The sequence below is a fragment of the Manis javanica genome, chromosome 2 (assembly GCF_040802235.1).
Source record: "Manis javanica isolate MJ-LG chromosome 2, MJ_LKY, whole genome shotgun sequence".
Taxonomy (NCBI): domain Eukaryota; kingdom Metazoa; phylum Chordata; class Mammalia; order Pholidota; family Manidae; genus Manis; species Manis javanica.
The window spans coordinates 67,502,967-67,524,606 of record NC_133157.1 but is presented as its reverse complement, the minus strand read 5'-3'; the positions used below and the strand labels follow the sequence as shown (position 1 = coordinate 67,524,606).

Genomic DNA, 21,640 nt, shown 5'->3' with positions numbered 1-21,640 from the left:
AAGTAGAAACCCTGTCTCCTATTTTCCCACACCATGCCCTTTCTGAAAAACCAGACTATGTCCAAAAAGTCACCCAGTGATCTGAAACACTATTAATTTCTTTCTTCTCCAGATCTCCAGTGGGTCACGTAAGTGTTTGGATGACTTCTGGAAACAGGATACATTTATCAGAAAATTTTGCCAATATACATGAATCATTACCACCAGGAGACAATGAAATTTGGTAAAAATGACAAGACATAGTAGTTATCTACTTGTGGGAGGTTCTACCCTTTGTACTTCTACATCCTCTAGTAGGTGGTCTACTCCTGGGCTGCTTTCAAACTGACCCACGCTCCCATAGACCTGCTTCTCACCCAGTGAGTATTTTCTGCCAGAACTGGCTTTTTTCTGTGAAAAAAGCAAACTTCTACTGTGAACCATTATCCCAGGACAATGCATGGGAACATATGCATAATTAAATAAAGGCTTCTGAAAAATAAGATCTTAAAATCATATTTATACTATATCTCCTTTTCAAAATTGGATCTGCTTGATATAATTTTTGTTGGTATTTTTTTGTTACTATTTTATTGTTTTGGTTTCTGGTTGTTTGTCTCACAGCCACAGATGCAGTCCAGATATTATACATGGAAAATCATACTTTCTAGAATGAATCAGCTACAAGTGTCTGGTTCTATGGACAAATCATAGAATTATTTTGTATGAGATAACCATACATCTAGGGGCTTTCTGATAATTAGCAAGTTAGTTTTCCATGCCTCATAAAGAGAACTTCTAAATTAAATGAAAGTTCCTTGAGGATTCTTGAGAGCAAGGTAGGAGGACAAGGAAAGACTCTCAAATTAACTCACTAATTAGATCATGTTCCCATCTATTTTTCCACATTTCCTTAAAGGAAATGTGTCTCTTGTTAGTTTCCTATACCTTTAATCTCTGTCCTTGTAGTGAAAGGAGGGCATATTAGAGACCCCCTAACCATGCAACTGTACCCATTTGGGACCATCAGAGTGCTGGTGATGTCTAAGAGGTCTTTGAGCTTCCTTGACTCTCAGCCCTTCCATCCCTGGTAAGTGTCAATTCCTTGGAAACTCAGTGATTGTTGGACATGCAACCAACTCTCAAGAGAAACGAGAGCTCTAGTTCTAGAGGAGCGAACCTAGATTCAATGTATATAAATCTCATTTTAAAGTTCACTGTATCATTTTTAATCTCAACCTTACTGCTCCCTATACTACAATTTTTAAAAATCTATCTCAGTCTGTGACATATATGGAAGGAATTATCCATAGAGCCCTTTTCTCTAGTTAAGGTCAGGAGTGGTAAATCCAGTTGTGTCAAACATTCTAGTTGGACTAATTTTCAGTATGTTACAGGGACGTTTGCTTGTAGTTTAAGGAGGAAAGCTGTTGTGTTTTCTTCACATTGGTCCAGAAGAAAGTAGGTTGGCTATCAGTTCAGTTGTGAGAAAAGAATAGACTGTCAAATGACATACAAGATAATAGCTGTTCTCTAAAAATTAAGATAAACGCATCTGATGAATCTTAATAACAAAGCTATACTTGTATTCTAATTTTTTTTATTAAGAGTAGCCTGAAGTTTAAATTTAAATTATGATTACAGCTTTTCTTTTATAAGTTGAAGAACATTATTTTGGTCCATTGAGCAAACTCATTCTTATTCATTGCCTTTTACAGTTGACATTTAACTTTCACAGCTTTACAGTTGGCAAGAAGCAAAAGAATATTTAATATTCAAGAGAGCACATTTTAAAACCCTACAGCATTCTATTGTATGGAACATTCTATAATTAGTGTACATTAACTCAAAGAATTACATATGGAATTAGCTGAGGACAGTTGAAGGTACTCATGTATTTATTTCCTTAATACTACTCATGAGTCAAATAAAACAAACAAGTAATTCTTGCAGTCCAAACTAATAAGGACTAATTTTCTAAGATTATGTTTTCTAATTCATTTACCAGAATAGAATTGAGAACAACTTTTGGTTCTACAGTCCTTAAAGCCCTAAAGCAAATAAGATAGGAATTAGTGATATCCCTTTCCATTATAATTTGCGGTTCAACATCAAAATAATTAACTTATTCATTCAAGAAATAACTGTCGCACAGCTGCTATAGGTCAAGCTCTCTGATAGGCACTGGGAATAGAGCTGCAACAGCCCTGCCCCTCAGAGCATTAGGATTAGCAAGAAAAACAAACATGAATGAAAGTAATTGCAACCAAGATAAACAGTGTGAAGACAAAAGAAGCTCACAGTGCCAGGGACACCCACAGGGACCTACCACATCATCCCTGGGGACTGGGGTGGCAGGAGGAAGGGAAGGTCCCGTCCCCTGGAGGAGGTCACTTCAGATGACACTTGATGACTTCACAATTAAGATTAAGTGTATATATTGCATCTTGTTTCTTCAAAAAGCTCCACTAAAACCACACTAAAGAGACTTAAAAATAAATAATAAACCCCTAAGAATAAGGAGAACAGGAAAAGGAACAAGAGAAACAAATTTTGGAAGCTTGAGAGAAGATGGGCAAGCAGTCTCTGATGCAGCAGAAGGTTGAATAAATCCTAAATCAGCAACGGAGGACTGAGGGAGAGCTGTTGGAAAGGCAGATAGCCATCCAGGCTCCTTCACCACTCCCCACTGCTAGGTAATGCCCCTCCCCTGCTCTAGCAGGAAGCAAGAAATTCATTCACTGGAAAGGGTAAAAGAGAATGTCACTCATAAACAACACTGCTCAGTGGCCATACACAATAAAGGTTTAATATTGATGTCCCAGCCAATTGCCCTGCTTGCTCCAAAAACACAGGTGCCAGCCCTTCATCCTTCAGATAGCCAGTTATGGGAGCTTCCTACTGGGACCCTGACCAGCCCCAAAATACGTGACACCAGGGTTTCTGGGCGGGGGTGGGGGAAGGACCCATCTAGATCCCTCCACTGAAACTCCAAGCCAGCAGACCTCATTCACAGACTCTGAGCCTCATCTCTTAATCATGAGCAGAAAACCAAGGCACTGATTACCAGACATCTGAGGAAAACTTCCAGCATGGAAGATGGGTACCATACAAACAAATAAAAAACAAACAGAAACAAAAGAAATCTTGGAGGAAACAGACTATGCATGGAGAAAAACATTTAAGGAAAACACTATCATTAACATCCCCAGATAAGAGAAGACATTGCAATTATGAAGCCAAAAAAAGGGACCCTATTAAAACAGAGGGATTCTAACAAAAAGAGAATCTAGTAGTAGGGGTGAAGAAGAGCTAGTAAAGTAGATAGTAAAGACAAAAATAAAATAGAAAGACAAGAAAATTAGAGGACCAGGCCAACTAACTTGACATCCGAATAAAGGATTTTCCAAGAAGAAATAACAGAGAAAATGGAAGGTATAAATAGTCAATTAAATAAATTAAGAATATTTCCCTGAACTGATAGATATGAGTTTCTAAACTGGAAGTGTCACCAAGTATGCAAGGCCCAGATATTTGCATAGCACTTACCATATATGCATCAATTACTGTTCTGTCTTACAGATACTTGCTTAATCCTCACAATAACCCTATAACATGGGTGCCTTTCTAATTATCATCCCTATTTTATAGATGAGAAAACTGAGGTATAAAATGGCTAAGCAACCTGCCCAAGATCCTACAGCTAGTAAGTGGCAGGGCCAGGATTTGAAGGCAGGACTGGAGCCATGGAGCCCACTACACAGTACTACCATGCAGGACAGACCACCATTATGAAATTTCAGAATATAGGCAGTTCTATTTCATTTTTTTAAAACCAGGGATATGTACTAATTAGATAGTGCATGTGGAGCCCTGCCCTTGACCAAGAACCTGAGGGGAAGTGCATGCAGATTTCTATTCCTACCCCCACGCACGACTTCATTCTCCCAATACTCTAACCTACAAATTCCAGTCACAACAGAAGCTCTAAACTCCTATTCCTGTACCTCCCAGCTCAACAAGAACGCTTTATGCACTTGGGCTCACCTCCTTGCTCCACAGTCAGGAAGAGTGTCCTCAGTAAGGCAGGGGGCACATGATGCTGCCTTCTCATCCCCAGGAATACAGAGCCATAGCAGTTGCTATCTAACACTTGAAAACAGTTGCCTTATGTATATTGCCTAGTTCTATAGTTATTCGTGGTGGGAAAGTAAGTCTGAAACCAGTCCTTGTAGGTCTGAAGATTTCTTTATTAACCCTTATTTAAATAATTCTAGGTTCAAAATACTTTTCCTTCAACACTTACTTTAATGTTATGCTTTTGCATCCAAGGCTGCTGTTGGAAAGTTCATGTTAACCTGACTTTCATTATTTTGGCTTATGTGTACAACTGTCTCCTTTATTTCCCTAAGTAATAAAGATTCAAGTTCCTTTTCCATGTGTTCTATCAGATCTGCTTCCTCTGGAACAGGTTGCCTATAGCTTGTCTTTCTTCATGATGCTTTTATTCTTAGAAGTGTCATGATTTTTTTTAACTGGGACTTTATCTGATTGTTCCTGAGACTATCAGTTGCCTGTCTTTGATGACAGCATAGGTGGTTCATTGAAAAGGGAGGCTCAGCTGGTGCTTTCACTGTGAGTGTGGGAGAGATGTGTTGAGTGCCTCTACTGCAGGTCTCTGTGCTTAACTGCACTCATTTTCCCTGGCATTCCTTTGCCCTAAGATGCACTGCCCAGTTCCCCTACATCCAAGACTGCTTTCTTTAATTGGAGCTGGGGGAGACAACCCAGGGTGATTCTACTGGCTATTCTGTGGCTGGCATGATAGATCTCTGTGCTGACTTCAGAGCTTCGGGAGGTAGGCTCTTCACATCAAAACCTATACAAACTATGCCTGGGTGTCTCATTTCCTGCCCTGGACTGAAAACAGCAATCAAAGTCAATGCAGAAAAATCCACTATAAGCTGATAATCCAAGTTTGCAAACACAATAAACAAGACTCCTTCAGCTCCTAGGTAACCCTGGTCCTCTGAGACTGCAGTTCCCACCGGCAATGGCTCAGCACTCCATCTGGAGATTTTAACCCTTGCCTTATCGCTTCTCCCTTCCTCCAAACCGCCAGCCCTCTCCTGCTCTAGTCTATCATTTTCTGTAGTTTCTCAGAGTTTTGATACAGTTGTCAAAGACTTTCTCTAGTTCACTCTGCTTCTCATATCTTTGCTGGAATTTGCAGATTTTTGTGTTTTTAGCTCATCGCCTTGATTGACAGCCAGAAGCCTATCTTCCAGAAAGCTCCTTGTATGGGTCCTCCCAGCAGACCTTCCAGTCCACTTGGAGATGATATGTCGGGCTGTGTAGGACAGAGGACAGGCCAGCCATGCTGGAGCCACAGGGTTAGAACCCACACAGTTGGAACACCAGGCCAGAGTTAACAAGTGACCGAAATGGGGTGGGCATTATCATTTAGGGCAATCCCCACATACCAGGCAACTGCAAAATAGTTCTAATGCCGGACAGTTCTCAAAGGAAGAAAAGACATCCAAATTGCTGGCAATGATGGCATGCACTCATATCTTCATAATGTACAACCCAATACTTAGAATTTTGTAATGCTTGTAAGTCTCTATATTTCCATATCACTTATGTATCCATCATTACAGAAATCATTAAAGTTTGTCTCCTTTAGAAAGATAAGTGGAAAAGAAATTTATTTTCTGTAGTAACAAGTCATGCTGGTCCCAGTAAAAATTAGTCTCTTGCTCTATAGTCAATTCTCATTATTCACAGTAATGATCTATAAAATAACTGGTAACACTGAATTAGGCAACAGTGAACCATTGCTTTTAGAGGAAATATAGAGTTAGGTTCCTTGAGCCTCTGGTCATAACATTGTCATTAACCACTCAATACATAGCCTGGTTTTATGTGTGTTTCTGTTTAAACATACTTTATTTAATATACATTGTTGATTCATTAACACTGAATAAGGGCAATAGCACTAAAACCCATGCCTGGAGGAAGCTCTCCTCATGCATGTATTTTCCCCACAAGGCTCAGCAGAGCCTTCTTGTGCTTAGCACCACTGGACGGCAGTTTAGCGCTACCCTTGGGAACCATTTCAGACAGCAAAATCACCAACAAAAAGCACAAGAAATGCAAACATTGTAGCACTAAATAGACCAAGAATAGGACATTTGTGTACAGAATGAGAGCTGAGATGAGAAGGCTCCTTACGTCAGCTACAAACATGCCCACTGGGTGGCTCAAAATTTTCATATCCATGAATGACTGCAACGGTACCCTGAGGATTGACTTTGGGCTTACAAATAAATTTAGCAAGTAGGAGAATTTGAAATATGGAATCCACAGATAGTGAGGACTGACTGTGTTAGTAGTAGTAGCAGTGTTTGTGTATTCATGGGAACACTTTTGTTAAAGGAAAGAAGTCTGTAAGATGCCACATAAAAGGATATTTTGCTGACCTTGGTGCACAGCTCACCCCTTCACTCCTGCAAACAAACCTCTTGAATCATTAGGATACATTTTGTGCAATCTGTAACAGTTTAGGGGACCACTAACATTTTGCGCCAATCTGGTGGATGTCTAGTAAAGAGAGCTCCAAAGCCTGTTGCAGGCAATCCAGTGTCCCTGCAACAAGATAACAATTTTTAGAAAACATGTCAAACTGACATTTATAAACTTTCAAAGCCATACAAAAATAATTTGGGGCTGAATTTTCATAATAATTATTTTTTAAAGGATTTTCATATTTGCAACCTTTATGCAGTTTGCAAAATAAACTATCCCAGCAAGTAAATAGAAATTCCAGCATTTTGTAATTGTTTTGACTGCACTTCCCAATAACTACAATGTATGTCAAAGTCTAGGTCATGTACTTCCACGGGAAGAAGGCACTATGCTAGGTTGCAGGACTACAGATAGGACTAAGAAACAGTTCCTGTCCTCAGGGAACTATCTTGTGGGAAGCACCCTTACACATAAATAACTAGAATGTAAGTCCAGCTGTTATGTAGAACATAAAAAAGAGCTCAGAAAACAAGAATATACAAGCAATTAATTCTGCTTAATTACAGCTTACCTAATTCTAGCTGCATGTCTGGCAATATTTCTATGCACATTTCATACTACTTTTTATCAAACTTCAGAACAATCCTATGAAAGTAGATACTTTAATAATTTCCATTTACAGGTAGACAAACAGAGGGTTAAACACCACAGAAATTTTACAAGTAATTGTGGAACTGAGGTTCAAGCCGAGACAGTCAGAACTCTGAACAGAAAAGAACATGTAGAGAGGACACAGAATGAGTTGGCTGACAATTCAGAGAATGGGAATTCCAAATAGAATGGCATGAACAGGAACCATGGAAGCTTGAGATATATTCATTGTCATGCTTGGTGTGTTCCTGTAATATGGAGCTGGGTCTACTATATCTCTTCACTCCTCAAGGAAATCCTTTCCTGCAAGTGCATATTCTGTAAGTCAAGTATGAAGTATACCTTTTGATGATCCCAGAAGTAATTGTGTCCTCATTCAATAAAGCCTTGCTCTTTATTTCAGCCAATTCTCTGTTTAAATAAACTTGAGCCATTTTTTCATGTGCTTCTGATATCCAGATCTGGAAAGATAGAAGCCACATACAGGAAAAAAAATGTTGCCAAAAATGGTCAGTTACTAATATATATTTTTGTTGGGGTACATTCTGATTTCAATTGTTGACTCCATTGACATTAAAAGATAAATAATATTTCACAGCAGTCAACTATTTCATTATAAATATGTGAATATGACAATTCCTTACTATGTGTTGTTGGAAAATAAAAATCAAATTGTTTGTTTCTATAAAATGGATAGTGCTACATTCAACTAAATACTAACTCTATCCACTTTCTATTTTCTTCTCATGTTTAGTATATTTCAGTTTCCCTGAGTAAGAAAATGTTTGTAGCAATTATTTCATAAATCACATAGAACTTCAGACACTATCATCTTCATCACATTTACCATCATCATCCATTCTCTATCACAGAGGATAATAACTCAATGCATTATCAAGCACTACTATGAGAAAAACCTACAAACTGTAAGATGGACTCCAACCAATTGTAGAAGATTGTAGAAGCATGATGGGAACATCTAGATCATCTTAGGAACAAAAATAGATGCTGAGGATTCAATCATTTGTCCATATAAAACTCTAGAAGATCATGAATGTGGAAGTCCACAGCAGAGAATCAGAACTCACCACCACCAAGAGAATCCATTACTTTCTCCAAAAATGAAGACTAGCTGCCTCATGACATCCAATGAAGCCCCAGATCACATTAATTCCACTAGACTTTGTTTTAAACAAGTAGAACCCACTGTTCAGAAATCTGGAGACTTGAATTATGAAAGCTGTAGTCATGTGCCTTTGGTCCTCTTTGTGTCAGTATAACAAGGCTCTGTTATAACTAGGAACCTACTGTACTCAAAGCAAGGTTAACTATGGTCTCTAGTTCTATTTCCCTGGTCTACTCTGTGGCTGCACAGATCCTTGGCTTATCTGACCCCTGTTTTCTAAGATCTCAGCCTCCTGAACCACCAGCCTCCCAGCCCGGTTTCTCAGCTCTGATATCTGAACCTTAGCTTAATTACTCTTTCTCATAACTCTTAGGTTCACAAGTCAGTTGTAGGAAACACTGTATGAGGCTTCTTCATATTACACATTTTAACAAAAAATTAGACATACTTTTTGAGGAAAAAAATTACTATGCACCATTCTGTTTCAAGGCATAAGATTGATCCAAAAATTAACCTTAGATATGCTCTGATCATTTTTTGCAGTAAAATATTTCAATAAATCAAATCAACACCTTTGAAAATTATATGAAACAAAGATATTGCCAAACATGAAATAAGGAGGAGTAAAAAAAACACACATAATAGTATATTAGTGGATCTTAAGATTATTGAGTAATTACTCTATATCAGACACTGTATTAGGCACTTTATATGCACTATTTCATTAAATATTCAAAGCAACTCTATGAGTGTCATATATCAGTCATGCTCACAGAAGGAAAAGATCAAATGGAGAACTGAGGAAAGTTTACTGAAGGATCATTTGTAAAAATCGAGCCAACATTCAGAAAATCAACAAACAATGTTGAAGCACCCTGAGGATAGCATAGTCAGGGGCAATAGGGCAGGGCAGTTACTGGAACTCAGAAAGATCTACAGCTGTAAAGAGAGGATCACTTGATAACTGTGACTTTCAGAATAGACACATAGTATCTTAGTCCATGTGGGCTACCATTAGAGATACCATAGACTGAGTGGCTTATAAAGAAGAGAAATTTATCTCTCACTGTTCTGGAGACTAGGAAGTCTCCAAGATCAAAATGCCAGCAGTATTTGGTGAGAGCAGTAACATGTGAATTTTGAGGGGATACAACATTCAGTCTGTAGCTCACAGCTGTTGCCAAAACATGACCTTGCAGGGAGGACCCCACAGAAATATATGTCTAAGCTAACTCTCCTCCCACCTCTGATCACCTGTCGGTGCCCTGCAAAGGCCAATCCCAGCAGGAAGCCAGAGGTCATGGAAGCTCTGCAAGGGATTGATGCAATCCATGAAAATCTACCTCCTTGGCACAGAGCAGGGTTGAGAAGGGTGGAGAGTGGATCTGAAGAGAGAAAGGAAGAATATTTGGCATGGTTTATCTTCATTCTAAGGAAGAGAAAATTGAGGCTGATGGGAATTAAGAAATACCCAGGCAACCCAGCAAGAAAGTAGAAGTCTTACAATTCAAAACATGCAGTCTGACTCATTCATTCATACATACATCCATATCTATGAAGACCCAGGTATCCTACTAAATTCTAGGGCTACAGTAGTAAACAAACTATACTATGCAAACAAGGCTATACTGGCCGTAGCTTAGTGAGTAGTGAGTTGCAGTATATCTTGGGGGTGACAGCCATAAGAGCAGCACATGGCCACACATCACTCTAAATGTCTTCACATTAAATGTTCATGAAACTCTACTATTCCAACTTTACATCTGAGCAAACAAAGACATGGGATGTTCAAGACTCAACCTAGAAAATGATGGAGCCAAGAATCAAAGGGAAGCCTTCTGACTCTGGAGCTCAATCTTAACCCCTGTGTTTCCTGTATCAGAGGCAAATGCTATCCCCCAATAACAGATATCCCATCTTCATCAGTAATATAACCCCAAATTTTAGCTGGGTGCATAGTGTTTCAGACCACATTTTCTAGTCTTCCTTATACTTAGAATATTACCAGTGACTGGTGCTGGAAATAAGACATACAACCTCTAGAAAAGTCCTACTTCTAATTTTTTCATCCTGATGCATGGAATGTGGACATTATGAGATGTTTCCATCCTCTGAACCTACACGAAGGATGACAGAGCAGAAAGCTAGAAGGAGTGGGTCTATGACAGTTCACGGAACTTCCATACCAGTACTAGCCTGCCATCCTCCAGACCTTTTACATAAAAATATAAAACCTTATGTGAACAACTACTGTTGATTTGTGACTTCTGTTGCATGTAGACAAACTTAATCCTATACCATCTTAATGTGAAAAATCACTTTAGTCTAGATATGTTCATAACTTGAGATAAAGGTGGGTAATTTATAACACATATATTATATATGATATATATGTAATATATGTCTCACAAACTGGAGATAGGCAGCTCATACATGAGAAAGCTAAATTAATACAACACAAATTTATAGGATAATCATTAAGAGTTCCATTTAATTTGCATAATAAAATCTAATGAGTCAAATGGCAATATAAAAATATATAATGTATGTACAGGAAGATCACATTACAATATTATTCTTATTCTCCATTTTCCTGAATAACAATTTTTTTAAGTCCTAATTTCTAAACTTCCAAGATGAGCTCTTCCCATATGTTCTGTATTTAAGAAAACCCAATAGACATATAAACTGGGTAACTGGTACAGGGAAAGAGGGAGTCACTTAGGACTTACCCTCAAGTTCCACATTTGAGGGTAACCAACCTCTTTCTGCTGAGGATTTACCCCTGCAGAATCCCTCTGAGGAAAATTAATTTTAGACAATCCCAAACTGATGTTTCTTTCTTGGGTTCCACACAGGGTCCCTAGAAAGCACAATTCCCTGGCCTGTATTGAAGGAAGTCAGGCACTTCCCAAGTCATATGTCCCCTATGATACCACAGGCTGCTTCAGGAATGAGTCAGACCCCAGTCACCAAGTTCCCCAACTTCAGGGGAACACTTACTAAGTTCCCTGCCTGATACCCTGGAGTCCCCACACTAGAACTTACAGTGAACAGAACATAACTCCCACCCCAACCCCACGGGGACAAAGAGGTTGGGGCTCAGCATATACACTCTCTCCAAATGACTCCTCCAAATTCTAAATATACTCAGCCACATCTCTTCAATTTCAACCTTTTCTTTCTTTCTTTTAATCTTCAAGGTGCATGGGAGACCAAGAGACTGTCCAAATGCTCTGCATGTTCTCCCTAAGTGATTTCGCACCTCACTTTGAAATGAAGAGGATGGCAGCTATTATCTTACATCTTCAGTCATAACTGAGGAAGAATCTTTTTTACCCAGTTAAACAGCACTCCCCCTACCAACTGCAACTTTTTTCCACTATTGCCAAAAACAATGTCATCATCATCATCAACAAGTAATACTGAGACTTTGTTAAAAGTCTTTACCTTTAAAATTCATCCAAAAGTTTATTCTTATTTCTCAGCAACAGTTTTACCCTTGGAAATTCTAGCTCTGTTTTCATGCTTAGGTGAACTCAGTAGAGTTCTATACAGACTATTAAAGGATTCCAGGGAAGCAGACAGGCCCCCTCCCCATCATTATTTTGAACAACTGGGACTCATGGGGTGCAACCGAAAAAATAATTTCATTCTTTTTCTCTACCACCTGTTCAAGCTAGCCTTTATGGGTGTTCTTTCCCTACCCCTAGAATAAATAAATGTTGGACAAGTGCCCTATTTTCTTCTGCTCACTCTTATATAATAAAACCATTTGTTGTCACAAAAACAATCTCAGTTAAGTAATTAATATTGGTAAAATAATCACAGACCTTTTAGTTCTTTCGATGTCTGAGGATATGGAGGAACAGAGCAAGTGAAGAAACAGAAAATCAGTCAGCCCTTTCCAGGCACACACATTTCTCTCTATAGGCTATCCTGGCCTGGAGCAGACTACAGTGAGAGGAGGGGAAAACCTTTAAACCTAAATGAAATTCATTATTTTGATGAGATGTGACCAACAGACATTTTGCTACCTGAGAGTGACCATGAAAAGTACGGAAATTGCAAAAGATCTTATCCAGGAGTAGAGAAAGAACTTTCTCCATAAAGTAGGGTAAACAGATAGCAGAGGCAGAGAATATAGGGTAGTTGTATGTGTGTGTGTGTGTGTGTGTGTGTGTGTGTGTGTGTGTGTGTGCGTGTGTGTGTGTGTTTTCACCTTTTGTGTCCTGTTTGTTTAGTGTAACAGTGATACCAGCTTCAACAAACTGAATACATGAAAAATTAAAATATAGTTTCTCTAAAAGTTAAATTAGGGTATGATTATTGATACAGAAAGAGTTGCAAAGGGGAATGATGGTATCAAAATATCATATGTCTACTTTCATTCCTGTTCCAGTCCCTAGTAATGACATGAAAAATATTGGCTAGAGTAAGTAAACCCATAGCTGAAGCAGAATACAAGGAAAATACACTCAGTTGGCCAAAATTTGTACAGAATTCCTGAAACAGGAAAGGCAGATGCAAGTATGCTGATATTGGAAAAAACAATCCAAAGTAGATCCAGGAAAGGAAGCTGGAACCCATGGCATCCACTCCAAGCTCAGAGATTATGGAGACATGAAGCAAGAGAGGACCCTGAGTCAAGGGCCACTATCTCCCAACATCTTCCTATTTCCAGCTTTAAATGGCATTTAAAATCATTCCATTTGTAAAAATTTGATTCATGTGCCTCTTCCAGGCACTTTGATTAGAATGCAAGAAACATTTGTAAGATTATAGTGGTCTAAACACTATTCTATTATGTTAATCAAAGAAAAAAATACCTGAACCAATTAAGGAACTGATAATTGAATTTCTCAAAACTGGTACAGCTGCATCCCTTTACATCCCTTTTAGGGTCATTAATTTTTAAATTCTATATTTTCATCCACTAAAACAGCTCAGTTTTGAGACCCACTTAGCTATTCATCTTTTCATAAAATTAATGTTAGCACACTTTTGTACCATTCATTTATTTGCCATTTTAAAGTCCAAAATGGTTGTAATGCTATTAATACTAATACTAACCTAATTTGCTCATCAGTGTTGTCTTGTTAGTTCCAAAAATGCCTTGGCATCAATCTATTAGCTGTATAAGAAAAATCTGTTTAATAAAATTACTCATTTTGTTGTTCCTTTGTGTCTGAAAACTTCTCAGATGTGACACAGCATCAAATGGGCTCTCTACTTAATCCTTCTGAGTTTATGAAACTCAACATGTGTCACTTCCTCAGAAGCAGTCTTACATATGTGACTGTGGCAGGGCCTTAGGTAATGCTGTGACGATCCTTGGATGAGGGACTTTACAAATGAAGAAACAATGATAGAAGTATTCCTGATCATTTTAGTTTGCGTGGGACTCACTCTGTTATAGTTAAGTAGTACCTGGGTAAAGTACAAATAAAATAACCAAAACAAAATACTGCAGTTTAAAATACTATTTCCCATAATTGTTTAGATTAAAAAGATAATCAAATAAACTCCAGGGGCTTGAATTACTACTGCTCTGTGCCTCTGCATCCTCCATGGCCCCACCTGAGGACCATCAGTTGAAGGAATTTGATTATTCCGTCACTGAAATCTGAGTGGTATGTTTCCAGATTCCACTTACAGATGGTTTCTTTAAGATTAAGTGCAGGAGCTTCACAGCAGCCACATCCTCTAGGAATCCATCTCTGACCCTCCCCTCAACCCACTTCAGGTGCCCCGCACAGCATCCCAATCATCTCCCTATCATAACATCCAGCATTCTTTGCCACCATGGTTGCACACCTCCGTTTTCCCTTTGAGCCTGTGAGTTTCTGAAGTACAGCAACCTTGTTTTGAATTGTTTATGACCCCAACACTTAGCAAAATCAGAGGTCCTCAAAACATCTTTGTTGAATATACACCCTTCCTTCCTTCCTTCCTTCCTTCCTTCCTTCCTTCCTTCCTTCCTTCCTTCCTTCCTTCCTTCCTTCCTTCCTTCTTTCCTTCCTTCCTTCCTTCCTTCCTTTCTTCCTTCGTTCCTTCGTTCCTTCCTTCCTTCCCTCCTTCCCTCCTTCTTCCTTCCTTCCGCAACTATTTACTGGGCATCCCATGTGCCAGGCAAGATTCTAGGAACTGGAGATACAGCAAAGAACAAAACAGGCCAAAGTCCCTTCTCTCATGGAGCTTGTATTCTAGTAGGGGGAGATGGACAGCTAGCAGTTAAAGATATCTTAAACATGTCCAGTGATTTAAGTATCTTGAAGAAAACTAAAGGAAGGGAAGGGACAGGGATGATGTGAATGGGCTGCTCTTTCATATTCAAATGGACACCTGGATCATTGAACAAGTGAAAGTTCTAAGTAGGTACAGTCAGAACATAGGTCTAGTCTATTCTTCCTCCATCATTGCCCATCCACGACCATTTGGAGGTGCAAATTCTTCTTTATGCCCCTTGATGAAACATAGGACAGATCCCTGGACTTTTCTTATGACTCTCAGGAAACCTTCTGGCTACTTCTGTCTCAAGAAGTCTTGCTGAGTTAGTAAATTACCCAGTCCCACATTCTAGCCAAAAGTTAATTTAAAATGAAAGATTCTCATTACTCCACCTTGGGTCTGCTTTGACGTAGTATACCTCAGTGGGAAAAGGGGGTACAGTTGGCTTCCTCTCACTTGTCTTCCTTAGACTTCTCTACTCCCCAAGTCCCTCTGGCCCCTTTGAGGGTTTAAGAGTGTGAAGTTATGAGGCAGAAGAGGTAAATGCAGGAAAGGTGAAAGTATATAATCCTGTCTGGTATCCTCTGGGCATGTCTGTATCTGATCCTCTCTGGGACTGATGGACGTTTAAAGCTGAATTTCTTGGGGCTATTCCAGTAGATGTTGAAATCCCGTCTGGGAACATTTGATGGCATTTTCCATGACGCAAGATCCACTGTCTGCCCTTAAATGTCCTGTCTCAGCCCCTGGGAATCCAGGTGAACCATCCGCACATGAGGTGCTCTTGGGCTGGCTTTGAAATGGCTCCCTGTCATCTTTTCCTTCTACATGGCCCACATCTGGCCCCCAAATGCTGTATCTGGGCTTAAGTGCTCGCTTATCCTTGCCCCCCCATTGGTGTACATGAGCCGGTTCCCCTCTTTCTACTCTGCTGCTTTAGACAGACCACCAGAGCCCCTTATCTGTAACTTTACCAGGCACTTGAGGGGGTTTGCAGATGAGCTTCAAAGTATGCCTTTTCCAAAACCTTGTCTCTACTCTCAAACTCCTCTTTTCCTTCTTGGATTTCAACCCTTTTACATCCATCATGTGAGTGGTGGCCTAAGAGCACCATCTTCTTTGAGGGTTTCACCTAAGTAGCCTAATATTTCATTTTGGCATATGAAACTATCGTTTTGTTCTTGGCCTTCGGGAATCCCAGCTAAAACGTAGGCAAAGAGAGGCCCATTTTACATCTGGTTACAAAGAAACAATAGTCACATTAGCCCCAGCAGCATCATTTAAGGGCAAAAGACCTTTAATCAGCTAAACAGAACTGCTAGTGGATATTAGAAGTTACCACTCAGCAGCAATCTTGCAAAAAACCTAAAAATGCTAAGAAGGCATTCAGTAGGGGAAGCAAATGGGAATCGGGCTAGGCAGTACATGTGGATGCAATTCAGGGAACAGGACAGGGATTACAGCTAAGATGTAGGAGATCAATGCCCCAACATATAAGCAGTGAGATGTATATGATGTCCAAACCTGTGTTAAAAAAAAACCAACCAGGTTCATTTTCTGCAAGGCGGTTTGCAATATAATGAGTCATAAGAAATATGACCAAATATATATTTCCCAAGTATATTTGGTCTTCATCCACTGTTCCTGAAAACACTGCAGTCTTAAAAGTAAGATGGGTGTTTTGTCATGTTAAATGAGAAACTTTTGGATCCTACCCCAGGGCAGGGGCTGGAGGTTGAATCAGCCAACAACCAATACCTCAGTCAATCACGACTATGCAATTAAGTCCTCACAATATCTCCTGAGAAGAGCTTACTGCTCTCTGCTCTGCACTGCTCAGTTAGATCCTACTTCCGAGTCGGGGAGAACGTCTACGCTTGGGGAACCAGAACGCTTGCATGTGCCACTGTGCCAGACCCCAAGCTCCATGAAGACAGAAGCTCCTTTATGTGGGACCTTGCCCTATGTTTCTCTTTGTCTGGCTGTTAACTTGTATCCTTTATTAAACTGGTAAATGTAAGTGTTTTCCTGAGTTCTGTGAGCTGCTCTAGCAAATTAATTGAACCCAAGGGGGAGGTTGTTGGAATCTCCAATATGTAGCCCAGTAGGTCAGAAGCACAGAGAACCGCCTGGGGCTTGTGACCGGCATCTGGAGGGCTGTGGAGGGCAGCTTTGTAGTACAGAGCCTTTAACCTGGAGAATCTGGTGCTGTCTCCAAGCAGGTAACATCAGGATTGAGTTGAGTTCTTGGACACCCTGCTGGTCTTCGAGAATTGCTTGGAGTAACTATGTGTGGGAAGACCCCCTCCCACATACTTAGACACATTGGAATCAGGTCTGGGAACCCAAATTACACCACTATTACTGCTGTGAATAATACTGTTATTGTTATACACATATATAGGGAAAAAAAATACACCATTGCATTTGGTGTCAGACAAGTGAAAATCACAAGGTTGTAGTGTTGGGGGATGTACGAGGGTCACTGGGCTGGGAGTGGGACAATCTGACACTCCAAAAGGAGTGGGACAATTTGACACTCCAAAAGATCTTAGACTCTGGAACCAGAGAGAAAAAAATCGATTTTAATTTTTAATACACTTTCTAGTTGTTTGACTTTTGAACAGGTGATTAAGTTTCACTGGGCTGTTTCCTCATCTGTACAATGTGGTATGTACTGAAGGGTCATCCACAAGATGAAATGAGGCACTGCTCATACAACCCTCCTACGGAATTGGTCCTACTGCACCGAGAGATGCAATCATGAAGCACCTTTTAATCAAGCTGTTCCTTATCCCCCATAGATAGCTAGCTCTTTCCTTCTGTTTAATGAAAATTTTAGGCAAGTCCCATATATTTTCTGGGACCCCTCAATCTCAAGAAGGACCTCATTTTGGTTATAAAGGGTTCCAGTTGAGTGAAATGATCAAAACTTCTAACTGCATTAGATTTAAGTCTCCCACCTCCCCAGCCCAGTGATGCCTTAGGCCTGGAAGGCTGCTTGAGTGGGTCCTTGCTTCACTGTCAGTTCCCGTCCAGGTCTCTCTCTTCTACTCCCCTCAACTCACAGGCCTCTCCCAGCTCTGGTTGGTGTGGGAGATGGGGTGAAAAAGTATTGTATTAAGTAGCTCTTACCCTTTGGACCTGCACTGGGGTCCCGGGCTTGGAGGACATTCCAAAGTGACTGCTCCCATGGGGCACATTTGGAATTATTTCCAGAGATTCTCTTACCATAACCTCCAACTGAAGCTTTCTGGAAGCAAGCAGAACTTCTTTTCCTCTTGGCTAACTGTAACTCCTCTTACCAATCCGTGTGTACCTGGTGGGTCTTTTGTGCTGGGTTTCTTTGCTCTTTCAAGAGCCCTCCAGCAAATTGCCTCCAGCAGGTCCCATGGGTAAACTCATGCAACTCATACATCCTGACCACCACCATCTCTGCTCCAAGAGCTGCTTGCTCTCTGTCTCTTTCAGCCCTGTCAGATCAGATATAACCTCTCACCTTTAGATTCTCAGGCATGTGTTATATACCTGGACCCTATGGCTTCTAAATTCCAGGACACATATGTTAATCTCTTTGAGTGATCACCTTGAAAAGCCTCTCAACTGGGGAAGAAGAGACATATAATCTGCAACTAACTAAATCCTCCTTCAACTCCAGTCTTCCATGATGTAACCCCTCATATTGGCCTAACCTCATTTAGAATCTCATAGCAGGTCCTGCCTAGATGGTCCAGCATCTTGCTTTAGGACACACAGTTCTCACCAAAGATCAAGAGTATTACAGTATTTAGGCCTCTATCGAAGCTCTGTACAAGAGGAAGAGGGACTCATCCATCCTGCTGCCTCCAGAGCTAGCTCGTGAAGGCTGGAGGCTCTGTGCCTGTATGCCCCCCCACATCTTACACTGGGAACCTTGAATGAGATATTTGGGGTCAGAGCTTAGCTTTAGAACTATATGTATGTATATCTTTCTTATCAACTTACCAACTTTGTTGAGAAGAAAAAGAAACAAGACGGATGAACAAGTATTTTATATACAAAAAGTCTACAGAAAAATATAACTATTAAGATAATAACAGTTTCATCAGAAATAGTGATTCCTTGATCTATTTTCCTTCTTATCTAATACACACTATAAACCTGGTAGAGGATAGACAACGTTTCAGTGACAATGAACAAATGCCATAGAGAAGGCAAACATTATTTTATTTATACACCCTTTATTAACCTGAGGCTTGACTCCTGCAATACACAGAATGTAAGGAATGAATATTTGGGGTTCCTACATCTCATAGTTCACTTCACTCACTTGCCCCCACAACCCAGAGACCAAGAACATTTTCCTTTAGAAATCAAAAATAAATGTTTTTTAAGAATCTAAGATGCTAAATTCATGCCCAGCAATGCCTGCCTTGCCCAGCTTGCTCTTGTTCTGACTACAGTCCCATGCTTAAGAAAGTAAGATTAAGCTGGGTTTTGGGGAATGGGGCAGGGTGGCTATTGACAGGGTGAGTTGGGCATTGGGTAGGAGAGCCCCATCCACGTGCTGGCTAATGACCAGTGAGGCAGCCTGGTGCAAAAGTAAGATGGCAGGGCGAAAACTGAGGAAACCATCAGAATGGCCCTGAGACATGAGCTGTGAGTCAAGAAGACAACTGAACAATGAGAAATAGTGATGCCAAGAGGGATTGTGTGTGTGTGTGTGTGTGTGTGTGTGTGTGTGTGTGTGTGTGTGAGAGAGAGAGAGAGAGAGAGAGAGAGAGAGAGAGATTGAGAGAGAATGTCTTGCTTTACAGCTGTCTTGGTTCCATATCAGGCACTGGTTTTATATCAGGCACTTGAATCTTTATAGTAAGTCCCATTTTTCAGGTTTATAATTATAAGCCTTATTAATATCCTTTTAATTCTCTGTCCATTGCAACTATAAGAGGAAGAGAGGAAATGGTAGAGGCGCTGCTAAGCTAATTCATTTCCATCACCCTGGAGAATCTTCTAGAACCATTTCCAGCATAGAATTATGGATCTTCTCAAGCCTACTCTATTTCAAACTAGTCCAGCCTTTGGGAGATGAATGTGATACAAACCTAATCTTCTCTACACATTTATATCTGTCCTTATCAAATTACCAGATCTTCAGGCCCCAAGGCCCATCCTGTAAGGCTGAATTGAGTCTTCAACTAGCCCCTAAACGCCTGACATTATAGGACACAATTTGGGTGCCTTGGGAAGTTGAGCTCCTGCTTTACTCTGATTGGGAAGACACCTAAATAACCAAGGAATGACCCACTCACAGCAGTTCAACAGGAAGTACTTATGCAATGAATACATAATCCTGTTGCAATTGGGCCATATAAACGTTTTGAAAATAATAATAGCATGTTTTACTTAAATAAATTAGCAGCAATTACTTACTGGGGGCTCACTGGTTCCAAGTTGCCAGTATGTGGAATTACACAGTTTTTTTACTTCCTCAGGACCCTCTATATCATAATCTTTGGGATAAGCTTCTCTGTCATGGTGCCTTAAAAAAAAATTAGAATCTGTTAAGGTATTAAGCTTATTTATCATGCGTTTCATTTAAATTTTAAAAAATTATCCAATGAAAATTTACTATATTTGTGGCATTGTTTTAATTATGAATATACCAGTTTTGAGACATATAAAGTATTTTCTATCTCTTTTCAAGTACTGCTGAGGCTACTTTCTAAAAACAACTTAGAACAAATGATAAAACTAATAATACCACAAAAACCAACACAGCAATTATTCAGTGACTCCAACGAAGTGAATCTTATTTAATAATGTAGATTAGTTACTGAAGGTAAATTCCAAAACAAGACACGGTAATATCTTAGAAAGGCAGCTTGCCACTTCAGAAATTTTTTTCTACCATGAATTTTAGTTATAATTTCTTTTCAAAATGAGACACCAAAGTGTTTGCTCATATGGATTTATAACATGTACTTCCTGCTCCTAAAGAGGGGCTACAGGAAGCTTACAATTAAACACAAGCTAGAAAAAACAGTTCTTAAAACATGAAGAAAAAATATTTCAAACCATTTTGACTGGAAGTGTGAATAGAAATAATAAGAAAGGAGGGATTTGGGGACAGGGAAGGAAAAGAAGGTGAAGAGGCCCACAACAAAAGCAGCCATTTTCGCAAAGCTTTCTTTGAGTGAGATAAAGGAAGCTGAACCCAAACCCCTTAGAAGAGGCCTTGCTATTAAGGGATATGGGGCTAGGATTATATAAGGAACATTGAGGTACCCAATAATTCAATGATCCATCCATCCATTTGTCTGTTCATTCAGTACCTACTATATGCCAGGCATTTTGCCAGGTGTAGGGGATGCAATGGGGAGCAAGCGTGATGCAGTCTTTGCCTTTAGTTCCTCACAAGAATGACAGTCACAGACAATTAAACAAGAAAAACCTACAGTGTGGTAAGAGTGGGCATCGGGCTATGGAAGCAAAACAGCATGCATTCACCTGGATGGGTGAATCCAAGATAGGAGGCCCTTAAAGTCCTAACTCCCCACCTCATCCCACTGAGCTGGGGCTGGGCATCTGCATTGCATACAAATTTCACCCTTGCCTCCCCACCTCTAAGCATGGTAGCAGACCTCTACATAGCACACAGCAGTGAGGGAGCCCAGAGTGGGGCAGCAGAGCTCCAGCAGTTGAACCCTTTGCCCTCCCCACATCTGCACATTGAATTGCAAAACACTGAAGCATTTTGGTACCAAACCAGCAGTCTTTGGGAGCCTGACAGAGCTCTTACTTCAGTCCTTAGGGGGAATATTGGACAAAAACAAGAACCAAGAGTTGCAGAGTGAATGGACACGGGTTTGAGTTACTGCTGGCTGTGTGACCTTGGGCAAGTCACTTAACCTTTCTGTGCTTCCACTTTCACATGTGTAAAATGAGGACAGAAATAATACCAATACCTTTTAAGATTTTTATGAGTTAAAATGAAAAAAAATAAAGGCAGTAGGTTCTTCAAATATTGTAAAGTACCTTAAACATCTACATACAGTGAATACTAATCCAGTCTCAAAAAATTCTAGGGTACAAGAATCGCAACTTTATTTTTTCATAATTGTACTTAATTTCTTTCCCAAGTAC

The 21,640-nt window shown here is 39.9% G+C and overlaps 1 protein-coding gene across 1 annotated transcript in view; it reads right to left on the bottom strand.

Annotated features, from left to right (window-relative positions):
* The window catches only part of CFAP95 (cilia and flagella associated protein 95), a 69,077-nt gene that overhangs the window by 26,609 nt on the left and 20,828 nt on the right, over window positions 1-21,640 (bottom strand). The window contains 3 exon segments of the mRNA XM_073228634.1: window positions 6,559-6,627; window positions 7,501-7,619; window positions 19,928-20,036. Coding sequence (XP_073084735.1) covers window positions 6,559-6,627; window positions 7,501-7,619; window positions 19,928-20,036 — 297 coding nt within the window.